This window comes from Lolium rigidum, chromosome 5 (genome assembly GCF_022539505.1).
Source record: "Lolium rigidum isolate FL_2022 chromosome 5, APGP_CSIRO_Lrig_0.1, whole genome shotgun sequence".
NCBI lineage: Eukaryota > Viridiplantae > Streptophyta > Magnoliopsida > Poales > Poaceae > Lolium > Lolium rigidum.
The window spans coordinates 259,778,370-259,799,442 of NC_061512.1; the positions used below are offsets into that span (position 1 = coordinate 259,778,370).

At 44.3% G+C, this 21,073-nt stretch overlaps 1 protein-coding gene and 1 pseudogene across 1 annotated transcript; one reads left to right on the plus strand and one right to left on the minus strand.

Moving 5' to 3' along the window:
• Positions 1-508: 508 nt before the first annotated feature.
• LOC124657535 (auxin-responsive protein SAUR36-like) lies at positions 509-958 on the minus strand. Its single transcript, XM_047196072.1, has one exon. The coding sequence runs from the start codon at positions 956-958 to the stop codon at positions 509-511; it is 450 nt and encodes a 149-aa protein (XP_047052028.1).
• Positions 959-19,672: 18,714 nt separating this feature from the next.
• Positions 19,673-20,136, plus strand: LOC124651562 (annotated as a pseudogene).
• Positions 20,137-21,073: the final 937 nt, after the last annotated feature.

The window sequence follows — 21,073 nt, forward strand, 5'->3', positions numbered from 1 at the left end:
TTTGTCTCAGGAAGTAATGTGTGTGTGGTCACTTTGAAACTAAAAAGTAATGTGTGCTTGGTGAACAGTTTGCTTCCATACTGACCTGTTTCAGGTAGTGGCCAAGATAGAGGACCACAAGTAAAACATGTGCAGGACTCATAGTTGTTTAGTTTTTAAAATAGCAGCACATATTATTTTCTATGTACTCATAATTTTTATTAATAAAAGACCGTGTGCATCATCATGATGCAGAAGCCGGGGTCTTATTCCCCATTTCGAGAAAAACTGTACCATTGACTCAATTTGTTAACACACAACTATAGCTGCATTACTGAAGCTTTTTCACTAAGTACCGGCTATGAAATACAAAAAGTTGAACTGCACACTTTGCCTGACCAGAAAGGTTGCAAATTTCATCAACAGATTGTTGTTCCATTTCTGATCTACTAACTTCATATTTACATCTTGAATTGAACAAAAATGGTGCCTAGAACAAGGATCCTATCTAGCTGCCATTATTCAGAAGTTAACAAACCGCCACATGCAGGTTAAGCCCTATGCATGGTGCCACCACACCGCCATCAAAGCTGCACGGCCATGCAATGGAGCTTAGGAATGCCTTCACTACTTCCCTAGAGGCATCTCTCCTGAGCAAGCACATGGCATATTCCATGACCGTGGCTTCAGAGGGCAGAGTGATGCGGCCATCGTCACCGCCCCCGAACCCGAACTCCTCCTGAGACATCCTCAGGAGCTCGCCGAAGACCGCGGTGCCTAGGTATGACACTGGCACCTCGAACCTTTCCCCTTCAGAGGTGTACACCACACAGTGTCCCTTCACCGCTACTGAGGTCGTCGCGCAGCTCTCCTTGGCGACTCTTTTCGCCGTTGTAGTCTGTGTGATCCTCTTCCTCCCCATGGACGCCATCCGCTGCCACTTCTTTGCCAGTTGGGCGAGCCTCTTGGCACTGACCATGGTTTGCTTATCTTTCTTTGTTGGCTCAAAGTTCAGGGGAACTTTTGTCTCAGGTGGTAGTACTCGGCTAGGTGTTGTAGTGGTTGGCTTGTGGATGAACTGACGATGGTACTAAGAAGATAGATTTATAGATGAGAAGGGGGAGAAGCATCATGCTGTGTAGGTGCAGCTGATTAATCTATCATGAAAAGTTGGCAAGGGACAAAGCCATGAACTCAGAACATGCAATGCTGCAAGAATTCATGGGCAAGCAACGTGATCTTGATTTGATTTCTCTGGGGCCATCAGTTGCCCACTTGTTGGAGACTGTAGATACTAGCAGTGTAGTCTTGATGGTTGGGCAGGAGACAATGCCATGGGCGTACATGCGGTGCCACAGTTTTGGAGGTGCGGTGATGTGATCTGGATCAGGTTCTGCTGGGGCCAAGTGTTTGGCACTCACCATAGCTTGGGCATGGCATCTTGCCTGCACAACCGTGGTGATCGGTTTGCTGACAAAATGGCACGAGGACCCCATGGGGCTCTAGCCACAAGCACATTTCAGATATGGATGGTACTTGACAATCTCATCAAAATCATTCATCACAATGTCTGCAGCTAGTTACAACAACATTGCATGCCGAGCACTCATGACCTTGTCTCCTGCCCACCGCTCTTGCTGATAGCTACACTCAACCTACACCCATATGCGCTACCCTGAGCCATCTCTTCCTTCTACTACTACTATAAATCAGTGGCCTGCTCAACACAAAGTTCTTCATCTCATCTCGAAGCAACAAGCTAATAGTACAAATAAATAAAATGTGTACATATTGTGGTGGAACTTAAAATCTAGAATAGTGTATAACATAAAAATTGAATACATGAGTATCTCAAAATAACACATTTCAAAATGACATAATAAAAAATATATTGATGGCAAAGGAAGTGCTTATAAAAGTACTAATCATGTATGTGTATATGTAAATTGCTTGAAAGCAGGGCAAAGATGCTTGTGTGTTGTTAAGTGTACCTAGAACACAAGAAATAGAATCCTTCAATGTTTCGTTGCATTCTGAAATAATACCCTTCTTCCATTGTTTGAATGATATACAAATCATATAGAAAACATGGAGGCATGCTAACAATCACCATTGTCATTCACCTAAATGAGATGAAGCAAGTTTCTTATCACTAAAACCATGGCACTCCTTTTTCTGCTCGTCGCACGCAAGCCTTATTAACATGCAATGAGCAAAAAAAAATGTAACACCAACAAAAGAGGCTAAGCGTGATGGTATTCAGTACAAACAAAATGGGTCAAAAAATATTGGCATATGGATCAAATAAAAAAAAGGTGTTAACTTGTGCCATTAAGTGGAAGGGTACATATTTATAGATGGCACGAGCATAACCAATGATAGTGTGTATTGAGAATATAGTTGCATAACCCACGGAAATTCATCTTGGCTCCCGGGAGCATTTGCTCCCGGATTTTTGGGTTGCAAATTTTGTTTTTCAAAACTTTTCAAAAAATTCTGACAAAAATCATGCACGTACCTGACCATGGCACGCACCACCTTGTGAAATGTCGCTGCGAAATGTCATCGTATGCGTCCTGGGCAAAAATGACAAATTTCCAGATCTGAGATTCATATTTTTGGATCTCATTTCATGTCAGAAATTTGTCATTTTTGTCCAGGGCGCATACAATGACATTTTGCAACGAAATTTTACACGGTGGTGCGTGCCATGGTCAGGTACATGCATGATTTTTTCCGGAATTTTTTGACAAGTTTTCGATTTGTTTTAATTTTTCGAAAAAACCGGCAGCAAATGCTCCCGGGAGCCAAAACGCCGCTCCCCATAACCCAAAGGTACATATTTCTGAAATTGAGTTGATGAGTTGTATTACCAAGATGGGTTATTCCTTCTTTGTTCAAAAAACTTCTAGAGTATTACGGAAATTAGAAGTGGTAAAGGTAATTTACAATAAATAATATCATAAAGAAACTTCTAGAGTCCAGAAATTAGAGACCAATGTTAAGTTCTAGCATTGGTTTTATAGTGTGGCCCTGAAAAATAACATAAAGGCGCGGTTTCCACACCCGTCCATAATAATAGAAGAATGATATTTATATTTGCCAGAATTCACACTGCACATATACATTTAAAAAATATGATTGTCTTGGATTAGAATGACTCAAATATGAAGCTCTAGATAATTATATTTGTTAAGGTGCCTAAAATATGAAGCTAGACTAATATCTGAATATTTCGGAGGTAGAAAAACAATCAGATATTAAGCATAGTACTCCCTCCATTCGTAAATATAAGACATTTTGGGGGTTCAGTTTGAACTCCAAAATCATTTTATATTTATCCCTCCATTTCTAAATATGAGACGTTTAGGGAGTTCAGTTTGAACTCCAAAAACGTTTTATATTTAGGAGCTGAGGTTGTAGTAGGCTAATACTTGCAGCGAAGGTTTACTATTCTTCTGTGTACTGCCCTGCTTTGGTGTCCTGGGTATCCTTTCTCTTGCCAGGAGCATGCAAGAGGTTTGATCTCAGCACATGTCAAAAGCTGAACTTCTGAAGCAAACGGTTAAAAGATAAGGATGTAAATAACTTCAAATTTTAATTATATGCACAGGAACCTGATATTGATAGCTGAATGGAAACAATAACCATGTATAAGATGGGATCATGATGCCCCGGTAAATGTCAGTTTCATGAACAATTCATATTTACTACACATCAGATACCCTCAAAGTTAAAGTTGAAACGGTCACATGAATATATACAAATGATGGTCCATTTAGCAGTGTACTTTAGAGATAAATTCATCCAACATTTTTTATGCAAATATACAATAGAAAAAAATGACAGGAAAAGAAAAACAAACCTGGGTCAAATTTGTATGTCAAAAAGGTAATTCAAGTGTGGCACCTGAACCACAAAGGATCTTATTTCGAATTACAAAGAAGGCAATTTGATGATGTAGTCCACTTAAGAATGTGTAAAGGTAATTCTAGAATAACGTATGATTTGAAGCTTAAAGCGGAGAAATATGAAGTTACCTACCTTAACCAGACCGATCGGACAATTCTTAATTTCAATTCTGAAATATAGTCAACTGAATTTTGTAATAGTCTATTTTCATTAAATTTTAAATGTCACATGGAATCGGATGTAGCTAAGTACAATTAACCTTCAACTGATACAGAATACCTCATGCCAGTACAATGTTGAAGCAAGAGTCTTCTATATTCACTGGTGCCATTACTTAAGAGATTCTTTTTCTATTTCTTAGGAGAATCACAAAAATATTATTGATGTCATTTGACACCATTGATTACATGCTAGCTGCGCCAGTAAATGAGTTTCCTGTTCTACCTTCTCTAGTTCACGTTTGGTATTACTGGCTGACAAAAGTTGCAGCCTGAGTTCTGCGAAAAATCTGCCAGCTTCGACGAAAATCACCAACTGAGAAAACATTAAGTCCTGCAGATGTAGCATCACAGAATAAGTGTACCCAACAAGAGGTAAAGAGCAGATGACAGATACATGAAGATTGGCTTTGAAATTTAAAACATAACCTTGTTGTGTCAACAGCGAGCTCATCCAATAGCTTGAACATCCTAGATAATGGCACCAACACTTATTATTTCCATGGCCTAGCTGTTAAAATATATCATGAATTTTTAGTGTACAGAGACATGACATACACCTGAACAAAATTGGATGTCAGATAATATTTTAACCGGGAGCAGCATTAGATCAAATAGACAATAAAAAGGTCAAATTTAGCTTACAAAAAGTAGACACGGTGTTGCTAAATATCAAAGGGTTTATTCCAATTTAACAAGGAAAATGGACATGCAACTTCGCAATCTTCCGAATTAATCAAACTTCTTAGCTGGGCCATTATAACACAATCCAATCCCTGAGATCTCACCTTCGGGAATGAGGTTTAAAGTCACCAAACATGCCAAAAGTATAGCAATTGTTCTGGCTACATCCTCCCGAGATGTTCATCAGGCACCGGCAAAACAATTTAGGAACGCCAACCTCCGTTGAGATTATCCGTCCTAGAAATGTAATCAACAACATAAACAGAAATCGCAGATAAGAAAAGGGATTTGGAGGGGAGAGATATATGAAGTTCGGAGTACAGAGGAACATCACAATCATCTAATCTGTACAGGGATCATGGTTAGGAGTCTTTCACAGAAATACCCTTGAACTCAGCGAGATCGAGGATACATGATGGAAGGGGTGGAGCCGCCGCCGGGCGCCGGACAAGCTGGTTGGTCGCCGCCACCGCCGCCGCCGCCGCTCGAAGTAGCGTTCCGAGGAACGCTAGGGTTCGCTCCTGCAGCATCAACATTAGCGGGCGGCGCACCGAGGTTCCTCCCTATGCCGAGATCGAGAGCGGATCATGGAGGCCATCGTGCTAGTGGCGGCGCAAAGGTGCTGTCGCCGAATGGGAGAGGTGAGAAGCGGCCAATTGCACGCACGAAATTCCAGTCCATACTTACCAGGCCTGTGTAATGGGTTGAATAGTAGGTTGGCCCAATTAATCGGAGCACGTCCAACTCTATCTGCGGAGTAGCAGCCCTATAATGGTGGGTCGGCCCACTTAACGTGAACCAGCGACGGAAACTCGTCCAAGCGACGTTTTGGTTACGTCGGGAGATCTGCACCGTTCAAATATTGGATCGGACGGTTAAGAACCTCAAAACGCTGTGGAGGCTCCTAGGTGGTTCCATTATACTGTTAACTAATTATACAAAAGATACAAAAAAAAATTGTGACTGTTAGGGCCTCTCGGGCGAATATATATATAGGTACAAGTCTTGGGAGCCAAGAAGGCTATCCTAGAGATAAGGCAGGAGATGATTACAAATCATATACTACCAAATACACATATACCAAATATATCTCTAACACTCCCCAGCAGTCGTAGCGGTAGTGACGTAAACAACACTAACGTCGCGGACGGTTAGACTGGAGAGAAGCCGAAGGTAGGAACCAACTGACTGACACTCCCCCGCAGTCGTAGCGTGAGCATCGTGGACGATGTCGCGTCGCGGATGCTTGGACTGTAGACGAAGCCGAGGTGCTCATGCGAGGTGATAGCCCATTGTGCCGATGTCGAGGTAGCCGAGAGTGTGGGTGCTGCAACCTTGGTCGAGGGAGCCGCGCGAGGGATTGCCGTGGTCGATGTTGTTGTCGGGTGCCGGTGTCGATGTAGCCGCAGGCGAGGTGGTGTGCGAGGAGAGTGACGGAGACGCGCCGAGGCAGTCGTGGAGATGGTCGATACCGAAGTCGATGCAGTCTGAGCCGTCGAGGATGAAGTGCCACCATAGTTTTGCCAGAACCAGGCACACGTCGGGATGAAGGCATACTCTGGTTTTGCCAGAACCGAGTACGCATAGAAGAACTCGGCGGTGACGCGGCCGAGGCAGTCGTAGAGGCGATGCCGATGAAGACATCGTCGAAGCCGATGAAGACGAGGCACCGGTCCGAGCTTGCCAGGCTCGGGGACGCGTCGGGGACGAAGGCACGTACCGGTGTTGCCAGTATCGGGCGTGCGGGGGTAGGGAACATTACAAAGTGCGCGCCATGTCGGAGTAGACTAGCAGAGGAGGTCTCGACGACGGGTGTCGGAGTAGAGGAGCAGGTGGCATAGTTGGGAAAGAGGCGAGGACGCTGGCGGCAAAGTTGTAGTGTACGAAGACGTAGAAAGCGGCTAACCCAGCGGTGACCTGGGGTGGTCATGTTGGACGCCTATACGAGCCTTGCGGTGGTCGGTGAGCTCAGCGCGACCTGGAGTGGTTGGCGAGCCCAGCGGCGACCTGGGGTGGAAGCACGACGGCGGTACACGAAGTAGGCGAGGAAGACCCGGCGGCGTGACGAAGACCATGCACGGACGGAGGCAACCCGTGCCGAAGGGGCGGCACTGAGGTGGCCTCGGACGTCGATGCGCGGGGGACGGCGAAGGTGACTGCATGCAGCGACGCCACGACCCGAGGGGCGAGTGTAGCTGCATGGCGCGAGTCGGTGCAGCGGCGGGAGACCAGCAGCGACGTACACACCTCGGAAGGCACGTCGGAGGCCGGTAGCGTGGACCAAAGGCGGCGGCGCTGCGGCCCGAAGGGGCGACGCAACGGCAGCCCGATGCTCAATCGAAGGTAGGCGCGTGCTCGGGGACGTGCTTGGCGGAGACGTGCGCGGGGTCGGTTGATCAGACCGACGACAGCGCTACACGTGCCATGGCGTGGACGACGTGCCGCAGATCGGAGTCATTGGCGACGTTGTCGGTGATGTCCTGATGAGAGGCCCAATCTTCTCAGTAAGCAACGGTGGTGATGATGATCACGGGGTGATTGCAGTGGAGGTAACTTGATGAAGTGGGAGATAACTTGTATGACGCAACGAGATCTCTCGATTGGTCCCTATCGCCAATGCAACAGCTCTCAACCCTGCAAGATATTCGCAACTCCACACACTTGCGCACGTAGCCGCCGACCACGAAGCGGTAAGTTGCAACCGTCTAATTCCCAATGGAACAGCAGATTACACAAGACTTTCAGATCTACATAATATCAAGCAATGTGTTGTAGGGAATTCAATAGCTTTGCAGAGCAAACAACTAAGAACTAGGGTTTATCTTAAACGTGGTCTAAAGCAACTTTGGGGGCGTCCTGGGCACATATATAGGCGTCCGGGACGACCTCAGGTCAAAAAAGTACGAAAATAACCGACCCAGAATAGATCTGGTCGAGACAGACTCGGACACGGCCGGTCTGGGGGCCGGTCGACCGGGCCTGGGACCGGGCTGGCCGGTTCAAACCGGGCCAGGGACCGGGTGCTGACCGGGCGGGCGAAGTGTCGCGCAGTAACCCTCCCGGTTGGCATAAGCGTGTCGTCCGGTTGGAGTCGGGCTGGATCCAGCGTGCCGCCCGGTCGGACCGGGCCAGGGACCGGGCGCGCCGGCCGGTCTGGCCGGGTGCTGGGTCGGCCTGGACTTTGTCTTCTCCTCTCGCGCATGCCTCCCGCTCCTCCCTCGCGCGTCCATGAGATATCTTCATGTCCAGCTCCATGTCCAGCTCCACGTCCATCTTCACGTCCAGCTGCTCCTCTCCTCCTCGTGCGATGCTTGTCTCCTCTTCATACCTGATGATACATAAGTAACATGACTTAGGCATTATAAAGTTCTCATCAATCAAAGTATCGTTTAGGAACAAGTTCACCTGTTGTTTAAATAGCTTCGCACGAGACCTTGTAATAGGTTCAATCCGAACTTCATTGGACTTGAGCTTCAAAGCAGCTTCATCTTCATTTGGTAATGACGGAGGTAGTAGTGTGGTATTGATGTCCTCATCATCTCCCCCCCTTCAAAAGGCGTCGACCTCGACACTCCAAGGTCTTCTCCGTCATATGGTGTCAAATCAGCAACATTGAAAGAATTACTGACACCAAACTCATCAAGTGGAAGATCTATCGAGTATGCATTATCATTGATCTTGGCAAGCACTTTGTCAGGACCAGCACCACGAGGAAGCAACTTGGACTTCCGCAGCTTTGGGAACCTATCCTTGCGAAAATGTACCCAGACCATATCACCAGGCTTGAACAATATTTCCTTGCGCTTCTTGTTCATCCTTGCAGCATTGCTCTTGCCTTTCTTCTCTATCAACTCTTTATTCTTCATATGTATCTTCCGTACAAAATCTGCCCTCTTGGATGCCTCCATATTAAATCTCTCATGTATGGGCAAAGGCAACAAGTCAAGTGGAGTAATGGGTTTGAAACCATACACCGCCTCAAAAGGACACAGCTCCGTGGTAGAATGTACCGCCCTGTTGTAAGCAAACTCCACATGCGGCAAACACTCTTCCCACTCCTTCAGGTTCTTCTTGATCATGGATCTCAACAGTTGTGACAATGTTCTATTCACCACTTCAGTTTGGCCATCTGTTTGGGGATGACAAGTAGTACTGAACAGTAGCTTCGTCCCCAGCTTTCTCCACAGCGTCTTCCATAAGTAGCTCATAAACTTCACGTCACGATCAGAAACAATAGTCTTCGGGACTCCATGTAGACGTACAACCTCACTGAAAAACAGATTAGCAATATGCGACGCATCGTCGCTCTTGTGGCAGGCAATAAAGTGTGACATCTTAGAAAATCTGTCCACTACCACAAATATAGAATCATGGCCTCTCTTAGTACGCGGCAAACCCAACACAAAATCCATACTTATATCCTCCCATGGTGTAGTAGGTACCTCTAAAGGAGTATACAAACCGTGAGGCTTCAGCTTGGACTTGGACTTGTTGCAAGTAATGCACCTCTTCACATACCTGTCCACATCCCGCCTCATCTTTGGCTAATAAAAGTGATCAGCGAGCATGAGTAGCGTCTTCTCACGCCCAAAGTGACCCATCAAACCTCCAGCATGTGATTCCTGCAGTAAGAGCAAACGCACAGACGATTCTGGAACACAGAGGGTGTTCCAGGCCGACCGTGTTCGCGCAATGTTGATCGACTTGAGGCAAGACGTGTCACGGCCCAAATAGTCCGAGTGCAGCCTCAAAAAATTCCTAACAACGCCAACATCGCTGCTGGGCGTGCGTGGCGTAAGAGGTTAGGGTTTTGGTGGGCTCGCGCTAACTTGGTGTGTGACGGCTGCGAGCGTGCGGGCGGCCGACGCGACTCTGCTCTCACGATGAACAATGGTGGCGGCGGATATGGTCCTACGCGTGGAATCGGGTCGGGAAGAGGGCGTGGTGACCGCGGCGACCGCGGCGGGCACCACGGTCCTGGTCGTGGCGTAAGCTTCCCTGGCCATGGCAATGGTTTTGGCGGGCACCAAGGCTTCCCTTCTGGCCTTGGATGTGGCGCTGGTTTTGCTGGCCCAGGCAATGGCCCTGTACGCCAGTCTTCCTTCGTCACGGGTGAGTCCAGCGGGACCGCGACGGAGGACTTTGGTGCAGACTTCGGTCAGTTCAACAGAGGTTCAAACAACAACAACTTTCAGCGCAATGGAGGTAATTTGCAGTATCGTCCTAGGCATTATGGCAACAATTTCAATGGGAATTATCGCTATGGGTACAATGGCAATAGATCAAGTTATAATCATTATCGCAATAGTGGAGGTGGAAATAATGATGCAGGGGCACAGAATGGTGCAGCGTTGGCTGGTATTAATCCCGACTTGCTTAAAGAGGCTGTACAGGGGGTTGTTGCGGTACTGGCGACAGCAGCTCAGAAGGGAGGGGCTGAAGGAGTAGCTTTGTTGGCTTTGGGTACTATGGCATCGGCAGGACCTCCTGTGGGGCAGCAACCTCAAACAGTTGCAGCCGGTGTTCCGCATACTCAGGTGGATGCAATGCCTAAAGCTGATGTCCCAAACCCGGCTAAGAAGGCAAAAAAGGTTGACAAGAATCCTTGTTTTCGTTGCAAGCAACCGGGACACCAAATTGATACATGTACTGCACCTGTTTGTGATATATGCGAGTCTACTAATCACATTTCGAGTGCATGTCCACTTCTTCAGACCCCTAAACCATCTGTCACCATGTATGGGTATGCGATCGAACAACTCATGGTCTTTGAGGTGCCTACAGGGGGGCATATAAACCAAAGGTTGACAATCTAAAGTTGGTAAAGTTGACTGTTGAAGGGGACCCTATGTCTATTCCAGAGATTACAGAATGTTTGAGGAGGATTGTACCAGTGGAGAATTTTTAATGGGAGATATATAATTTTCAGAACAATGTGTTCAGAGTCAAATTCCCTAATAAGTCTGAAGCTCAGGGATGAAGACTTTCCGCACTTACCCAGTTCCTGACAGAGCATCTGATCTTGTTTTTGAGGACTGGTCAGCTTTAGAGGATCCTGTGTATATGCTGCCTGAGGTTTGGCTGCGGGTGAGAGGGATTCCAGCGGATGTGAGGACTGACTTCTTAGCCTTATGGGTGGTGGGCACTCTTTTTTGGCAAGACCAAAGAATTGGATATGGTTCATACTAGAAAGAATAAGGAGTTGAGGCTGAGAATAGGATGTTTAGATCATACTCTTATTCCTGAGAATACTGATGTTTTCACCCAAAGAGGTTTTTTTAAGCTTAGCTTTGAGGTGGAACCAGTTGCGGTTACTCAACTAGATGGCAATGGTTTGGCAGATAATGGAGATAATAATGGTGGAGGAGGCAATGATGAGGCTAATGAAGATGATATGGATTCTGCAAACGACATGGATATTGAGAGGGCAAAGAATATTGAGTTGCAAGGCAATGGGAATAGTCTGAAGAGTAATGGAAAGAAGACTAACAATACTACAGGGGTTGTTGGTCATCAAATTCAACATCATGTTGATGATCCAAATTCGGTTGGTTCTCTTAATATGGGTATGTTGAGCAATGGTATTCATGCTAACATTTTACTATCTGATCATACTGTACAACAGGATTCATTTACATATCTAAATTCTGCTGAAAATTACAATTTTATTGATACACATTTGTTATTTCATGATACTGCAATAAAAGACAGAGATTTTGCTTCTTTTAATGTTGATCCAGCCTTGGGATCGGAGAAGACCAGGCTTCCAGAAGCCTCGGGCTTGGAGCTGGTCGGGCTGACAGGCTCTGCGCTGCCACTGGGCAGGCAGAGCACAAGTGGCACCGCGCCATTGGCCGATGCGCCCCCGCCTGCCGCGCTGTCGCCTCGATTCTCGTGCGCGCGGGCTCCCTTTCCGTCTGGCGTGCTGGCGCATGGGTCGCCGTGCAGGCAGCGCACAAGTGGCACTGAGCCACTGGCTGATGCGCCCCCGTCTGCTGTGTTGTCGCCTCAGTCAGTGCGCGCGGCCTCTCCGTCTGGTGCCCTGACGCGGTCGGCCACGGCAGGAGCTGCGACTGCTCCAGGGGACACTCCGCCAGATGGCACCCCTGTATTCGGGGCTGCACGCCCAGCAGCGAGCCCGACACCACCTGGTCGGCACTGCGCCTGGTAGTCTGTGCAGAGGACGCAGGCGGGACCCAGCAGCGGCAATGCTTGGATGCCGGTGCAGCTTTCTAGTGTTGTTTGGGCTGGATCTTCTACGCCAATGCAACATGTGACACCTCATGTTGCTTCCAAGGAAAATAAAGGTATTGGCATTGCTGTTGACTTGCAAAATTTTCCTTCACCAACAGTGGTAACGAGACAATTTTCAGGTACTACACAAAACACTGTAATAGATCATCAAGGAAGAACAAGGATGAGTTCCGCGATGAGTGATGTGGTGGCTTTTGGGGGGATTGCACCTCCGCCCTTGTCTGTTAGGGTGAGTGAAAGGATCCATGCTCAGCCAAATGCAGATGCTACGCAGATGGAAAGGGCTATGCAGAACATCAATTTCAGACACGACATTTCTTCTCCAGGTAATGGGAAATCTAAACCTTCGCTTGCTTCTTTATCTACTGATGATATCTTGGTTAAGGCGAGTCGTCTAAGTATTTCTTTGGGGAAAAATAAAAAGGAAGCTTTAAAAGTAGTAGATTCTATTAAAGAAGTTGATGTTAACCGAACTCTAGTTATGTTAAAGAAAAATGTTGAGGATCATCTAGATAAGGAAGAAGGACATAATAGGTTGCTAACCTCTAAATTCTCAAGTCTTACTGGAGATTTGATAATAGAGGAGGCACAAGATTTTTTGGAGCAGGATGATTTGTTAATGCCAATAATTAATCTTAAGAAAACCTAAAAGAAGAAAGATTTTGATTTGTCAGGGGTTATAAGGAGTGCTAGATTCAAAAACAAAGGTTCAGGTTAAAATGAGTTCACTAAAAGGTTTATTTTGGAACTCGAATGGTTTGGTGATGTTGCGAAACACTTGTTTGTCAAGGAACAACTAAGGGAGGAAAAGCTAGATTTTATCGCCTTACTGGAGACGGGAAAATCTAACTTTTCAATACCCCTTCTTAAAAACTTGGCGAATGGGCTAGATTTCTCTTGGTACTGCCTTCCACCGCATGGGACGCCTGGAGGGATCCTTGTCGGAGTAAATAATGTGTCGTTACAAGTTGGTACAGTTGAGACAGGAGATTTTTGCGTCAAACTACATGTTAAATGTAAACATGATGATTTGAATGGGTATTAGTGCCAGTTTATGGTGCTTCTCAAGATACTCGTAAAGCTGAATTTCTTGCTGAACTTGCTAGGATGGGTGATTCAGGTTCAATCCCCTCTCTAATTGGTGGGGATTTCAATGTTTTGCGAAGAAAAGAGGATAAAAATAATGATAATTTCAAGCCACATTGGCTTTCGTATTTACTGCCATTATTGAGAGTCTTAACTTGCGAGAGATTGCTCTCTCAGGTAGATAATTCACTTGGGCTAATCGGAAGGAAAACCCAACGTATGAGAAGCTTGACCGTATTCTTTCGACAGTAGAGTGGGAACAAAAATTTCCTCTAGTTACTGTGAGAGCTCTGACAAGGACTGGATCAGACCATGCTCCTTTGTTAATTGATTCGGGTAATCATGCTCATATTGGTAATAAAGCGCACTTTTCTTTTGAAACTTCATGGTTGAAACATGCAAACTTCTATGACATAGTGAAAGCTGAATGGGAGGCTGAGAATCGTGGAAATACTCCTATTGCCATATGGCAGAACAAAATAAGACACCTTAGACGTTTTCTTAAAGGTTGGGCAAAATATTTAAGTGGTCAATACAAGCAACAAAAGAAAAGTTACTTTCATTGATAGATGAATTAGACTTGAAAGCTGAGTCAATTCCCCTAAATGAAAATGAAAGAACTAAGTTACGAAAGGCAAATACGATTTAACAAAACTTCGCAGAGATGATGAGTCAAAATGGGCACAAAGGGCCAAGGTAAAACATATTCAAGAAGGGGGGAGCAATACTAAATATTTCCACTTAATTGCAAATGGAAAACACCGAAGGAAAAAATATTCCAACTAGAACAAGAGGATGGAACCATAGTGGGTGATGAAAACTTGCAAGTATACATTACGGAATTTTATAAGAAGTTGTTTGGGAGCCAGCTACTTCTACCCTCACATTGAGTGAGGAATACACACAAGATATACCGCAATTAACCCAAGAGGAGAATAATATCCTTGTTGCTGAATTCACATAGAAGGAAGTCAAGGATGCTATTTTTCAGATGGAGTTAAATAAATCTCCAGGACCCGATGGTTTTCCAGCTGAGTTTTACCAAACCTTCTGGGAAGTTATCAAAGGTGATTTAATGCCAATGTTCTATCAACTGCATTCAGGGGAACTACAGTTGTTCAAACTGAATTTTGGTGTTATTACCCTATTGCCTAAAAAGGAGAATGCGGTACAAATCCAGCAATATAGACCAATTTGTCTTCTCAATGTTAGTTTTAAAATTTTCACGAAAGTCGCTACTATTAGAGCTAATACTGTTGCCGAAACAGTGATTAGTCCTACACAGTCGGCATTCATGCCAGGACGACATATTCTAGAAGGAGTAGTGGTCTTACATGAAACAATTCACGAACTTCATCGGAAGAAAATGGATGGAGTGATATTTAAAATTGATTTTGAGAAGGCTTATGATAAGGTAAAATGGCCTTTTCTTCAACAAGTCATGCGCATGAAAGGTTTTGATCCTAAATGGTGTCACCTTATCGAACAATTTTTCAGAGCTGGAAGTGTAGGGATCAGAGTCAATGATGACATTGGTCACTACTTTCAAACTAGAAAGGGTCTTAGACAATTTTTCAGAGATCCACTGTCACCGTTATTATTCAACATTATTGCAGATATGTTGGCCATCCTAATAGCAAGGGCGAAGGAGGATGGACAGATAGGAAGTCTTATTCCTCATTTAGTTGAGGGTGGAATCTCTATACTGCAGTATGCTGATGATACGATACTTTTTATGGAACATGACTTTGAAAAGGCCGTCAATATGAAACTTATTTTGCGTTTCTTTGAAGAATTGTCCGGACTAAAAAATAATTTTCACAAGAGTGAGATTTTCTGCTTTGGAAAAGCTAAGGAAGACGAGGAATAGTACAAACAACTTTTTGGTTGCGAGTCTGGTTCTTTGCCTTTCAGATACTTGGGTATTCCAATTCATTATAGAAAGTTGAAAAATTCTGAATGGAGCCCAGTTGAGAGTCGTTTTGAGAAAAAGCTGGGGTGTTGGGTTGGAAAGATGTTATCATATGGGGATCGCCTTGTATTGATTAACTCAGTCCTTACTAGTTTACCGATGTTTATGCTATCTTTCTTTGATTTACCTAAAGGGGTAAGAAAAATATTAGAGTTTTTCCGTTCACGGTTTTTTGGAAATGTAAGGAAAATAAAAAGAAGTATCGGTTAACTAAGTGGAACTTAATTTGCAGACCCAAAGACCAAGGTGGTCTGGGAATTGAAGTACTGGAGATTAAAAATTCTTGCCTGCTTAGCAAATGGCTATATAAGCTCCTTTCTGAAGATGGGTTATGGCAACAAATTTTGAAAAACAAGTACCTCTCTCAGAAAACTTTGGCTGAAGTTGAAATTAAACCTACTGATTCACCTTTCTGGAAGGGCCTAATGAAAGTTAAAGGGGAGTTTTTTAGCAGAGGTAAATTTGAAGTTGGTTCAGGAGAAGGTGTGCATTTTTGGGAGGACATTTGGTTAGGTGAGCAGACCCTTGCATCTAAGTATCCCCAATTATATAATATTGTCCACCGTAAACATGATACGGTGGCGACTGTTATGAGTTCGACTCCGTTAGATATTGGTTTTCGGAGAAGGCTGATTGGCAATAATTGGGATCAATGGGTTCACCTATGTCAGCAGTTAATGGAGATAAATCTAAATGATGACCAAGATAGGTTTGTTTGGGGTCTAACGGTCTCAGGGAAGTTTTCTGTTAAATATATGTATGGCGATATGATTAATGGTCATACAAGATATCTCCGTAAGTATCTTTGGAAGATAAAAATCCCACTAAAAATTAAAATATTTATGTGGTTCCTTAGTAAGAAAGTCCTTTCAACCCGTGATAATCTAGTAAAGCAAAATTGGAATGGAAACACGAAATGCTCTTTTACGTGACGCCGACGAATCAGTGGAACATTTGTTTATTTCTGCCCTTTTGCTAGGCTGATTTGGCGGGTGGTCTTTGCTGCATATAACATTCCACCTCCATCCAATGTCACAAATTTGTTTGAGAATTGGCTAAATGGAACTGACAAAACTGATAAAGCTAGAATTCGCATTGGTGTTTCAGCTTTATGTTGGTCAATTTGGAATTGCAGAAATGATATTTTCTTTAACAAAAAGGATTCTACTATTTTTTTGCAGGTTATTCACACTATGGTTCACTGGATCCAGCTTTGGCGTTTCTTGCTCCTGGAGGATCAGCGGGAGTACATGGTTTCTGGATGCAACCGACTTCGAATGGTTGCCCAGGATATTTTCTACCAGGCTACTTGGCGGTCTGTTAGGAGATTATGATGCGGAATCTGTTTAGCATACTTTTTTCTTTGTTTCGATCGTTGATTTTTGTATTGATCCTTGTTGATCTTTGGATTTGTAAACTCTGAATATTTAGTACTTTTAATAAAAGGCTGTGTGCATCAACCGATGCAGATGCCGGGGCACACCCCATTTCGAAAAAAGAAGAAGTGGTAGATCTAGCACATTTGCATGCTGAACCTGATGTGTTAACGTGTTGACTGTTTGTTCCAGTTCATGTACTGTATTGCAATGTGAAATTCCGCGTTGTAGTTGACCTTCTTAAATAAGAGGAAATATTTAATCACAACAAAAAAATAACTCAGAAAAGAAAACCCCTCTCCAAGAACGTCATGACACATTCCTCCTGGGTATGCTCAGCATTCTTAATTATCAAGCTTTATGTGATCCTTTTGGTTCTGATTTCCAAACCCTATGCACATATGTAGACAACATGTTAAATTTGGTTCTAGCATTAGATTTGAATTCCTTGGAATCATACATTCTTCTTATCTTAAAAGTAGATTGCCGGCTGGAACTGACGATCAGGGGTGTCACAATTAATCTGTTCCACCTTTGTGTCCAAACTGAAGCAGATTCCTGGTGAAGTATGTTGTGTTTAAATGCATGTTTAATGTGTTGCAGAGTTATAGTTTGTCTTCTTAGACATGACCATATAGCCAACAGTGAGTATGGTTCTTTTTTTTTGAAATGGAGACCTCTCTGAAAGACGACTCCATTGTTCCTTATTCTGGGCTTGTTCAGGAGCATCTAGCTTTCTGTATTCCTTTATGGTTTTGAATTTTGTATAGAGAACATGTATGCCAGTCTGCTTCTGAACTTTGACAGCTTTAGGATCATAAAGATAAGAGCTTTAGGATGCTACTCTTTTCTATGCACGATATGAAAGCCTGCTGTTGTTGCTTCCACCATTCAAGTTTAAGTTAGCAATAAAAAAAACTCTCTCGAAAGGTATGTCTCTCATAGAAGTAGTGGATTTTCTTTCCGAAGCTGTACATGTTTAGATAGGAGGGTTCAAGTATATATTGGTAATTTGTCATAAAAATAGAATTCTGCAGATGTCCACTTGAACTTACCGTGTTATTTAAAGGAAGTTTTGCTCCTAAGTCTAAGCTACTAAAATCTGTAGAACTCATTGGACGTGCATAATTGGATGTATCACTCCTAATCTGCTTTCTCTTAATTGGTCTGCAAGGATAGCTCATGTTTCATCTCTCTAGAAAAAAACATGTGCATAAATCATTAATTTTAGTTTGAAAGTGTAAGTCTTGACTGAATTTCTTTGCACACAATGTAGCTACGCTACTGAAGATTTGTCACTGCATATGGACTCTCAAAAAAACAGTAGAACTGCACTTTTTCTTCATCAGAAAGGTTTGGGAATTGCAACACAAATATTTCCTGTATTTCTAGTCTACTGCTTGTAAGTTGTTAACAATATATATTCTCGCCAGAATAAGCATGCAAGCTGCACTTTCTTTGTTTGCTCAAAGTTCAGGGGAACTTTTGTCTCAGGAAGTAATGTGTGTGTGGTCACTTCGAAACTAAAAAGTAATGTGGGCTTGGTGAACATTTTGCTTCGATACTGACCTGTTTCAAGTAGTGGCCAATATAGTGGACCATCCGTAAAATATGTGCAGGACTCATAGTTGTATAGCTTTTTTTTTAAATAACAGCACATATTGTTTTTTAGTTTCAAACTGTACCCATTGACTCAATTTGTTAACACACGTATATAGCTGCATTACTGAAGCTTTTTCACTAAGTACCTGCTATGAAATGCAAATTGAACTGCACACTTTGCCTGACCAGAAAGATTACAAATTTAATCAAAAGATTGTTGTTCCATTTCTGATCTACTAACTTCATATTTACATCTTGCATCGAACAAAAATGGTGCCTAGAACAAGGATCCTAGCTAGCTGCCATTATTCAGAAGTTAACAAACCGCCACAAGCAGGTTAAGCCCTATGCATGGTGCCACCACACCGCCATCAAAGCTGCATGGCCTTGCAATGGAGCTCAGGAATGCGTTCACTACTTCCGTGGAGGCGTCTCTCCTGAGCAAGCACATGGAGTATTCCATGACCGTGGCGTCACAGGGCAGAATGATGCGGCCATCGTCGCCGCCTCCGAACCCGAACTCCTCCTGAGACATCTTCAGGAGCTCGCCGAAGACCGCGGTGCCTAGGTATGACACTGGTACCTCGAACCTTTCCCCTTCAGAGGTGTACACCACACAGTGTCCCTTAACCGCTACTGAGGTTGTCGCACAGCTCTCCTTGGCGGCTCTTTTCGCCGTTGTAGTCTCTGTGATCCTCTTCCTCCCCATGGCTGCCATCCGCTGCCACTTTTTTGCCAGTTGGGCAAGCCTCTTGGACCATGGTTTGCGCACCTTCTTTGTTGGCTCAAAATTGAGGGGAACTTTTGTCTCAGGTGGTAGTACCCGGCTAGGTGTTGTTGTGGGTGGCTTGTGGATGAACTGATGATCGTGCTAAGCTGATAGATTTATAGATGAGAAGGGGGAGAAACATCATGTTGTGTAGGTGCAGCTGATTAATCTATCATGACAAGTTGGCAAGGTACAGAGCCATGAACTCAAGCAAGAATGCGGGGGCAAGCAACGTGATCTTGATTTGATTTCTCTAGGGCCATCAGTTGGCCACTTGTTGGAGACTATAGATACTAGCAGTGTAGTCTTGATGGTTGGGAAGGAGACAATGCCATGGGTATGGTACGTGCGGTGCCGCGGTTTTGGAGGTGCGGTGATGTGATCTGGATCAGGTTCGTTGGGGCCAAGTGTTCGGCACTCACCATAGCTTGGGCATGGCGTCTTGCCTGCACAACCATGGTGATCGGTTTGCTCGACAAAATGGCACGAGGAACCCATGAAGCTCTTTTAGATATGGATGGTGCTTGACAATCTCATCAAAATCATTCATCACAATGTCCGCAACTAGTTACAACAACATTGCATGCCGAGTACTCGATGGCCTCTCCCGCCCACCGCGCTTGGTGATAGCTACACACAACCTACACCCATATGCACTGCCTTGAGCCCTCTCTTCCTTCTACTACCACTATAAATCAGTGGCCTACTCAACAAAAAGCTCTTCATCTCATCTCCAAGCAACATCTCAATCTACAACACACCTTCGGACTTACTGAGCTAAAGTGGCATTTATCCAGCCAGAAACACGTCGGACTCAGCCATGATCCATCCAAAGAAACTTGCTCGAGCCTGGCCAAGAAGTGCCGGCGGATGTTGGTGTCCGGAGCTGGTGCCCGCCGGCGGCGGGCCTCGGACATGGACGACGATGAATGCTGCAGTGCAGCGTCATCTGTGGTTGCCGATGAGGGCCACTGCGTGGTGTACACCGCTGATGGGGAACGATTCGAGGTCCCTCTAGTGTACCTCGGAACCATGGTCATCGCTGAGCTCTTGAGGATGTCCGAGGAGGAGTTTGGCTTCACGAGTGGTGGCAACAAAAGCAGGATCATGCTACCCTGTGACTCCAGGGTGATGGACTACGTCTTGTGCTTGGTCAGGAGAGAGGCCTCTAAGGAGGTCGAAATGGCGTTCTTGAGCTCCATTGCTGGGCACTGCCACAACTACAATGCTAGCTGCATGGCGCCATCAATGGAACTCACCCAACAATTTTCTCTTTGTACTTAGTTTTTTTTTAAAGGAATATGGTAGGGGAAGCCCCTATACAGTAATTTTATTTTTAAATAATAAGAACCCAAATTCAGGTCCCTGGAGACTTGAACCTCGATAGCTGGGTTGTACATCCACTTCTCTAACCAAGTGAGCTAGGCTCACTTCTTAGTTGCTAGCTAGAAACTGAATTTTGGTTAAAACCAAGAGGAGCTCTGTAGAGGCTGATGTAAGATTTGGTTACCATATGGAAATGATACAAAAAAGACAACTTTTTTGTGAAAAAGTGATTGTTTGATACATCCTCTAACATATTTCATATGTAGTACTAAGGAAAGTAGAAAAAGCTGTAGCGAGATATCACTATGCCCTGCCATGGGCATGTTTAAGGAAATTTAGCCAGCATGTTCGAGTTATCAATAGACTTCATTTGGCGGATGATGAACTGACTTATTTGGATTTATGTGTTTGTCTTTTTTTTTTTTTGAAAAAACTACATCGAGGAGGCTCCCTACTGCTCATATATATATTAATAAAAGAAAGATTTACATATTTGTTACAAAGCTACCATGGTTAGTCCATGGTTCCTTTGTTTACCCTCTAGACTCTTAAGCTTGCTACAAAAAAATTATGATTGTGCTTCTGCGCATGTTGTTATCATTTTGATTAGGTGTGAAAGGGACGGTATTAATTGATGCAACACACCCAACTTGCTGAACAGTGTCCTATCCCAGTCCTGTTGATGGCCTACCTCAGTTGTAGCATTGCACGTGGAAGCCATTCCTTAGCTTTGTCTCTGCACACTTTCCTTTGGGCCCTCAACAAGCTGCAAGTCTGTAGTGAATAACGGAATTCAACCTTTAGGTAACAACATCACTTGTTTTTACCAAAAAGTAAATGACCCTTAAATACTTGTGTAGTAAAGCCTGCTTTCTCTCCCATTTTGTGTCTTTTT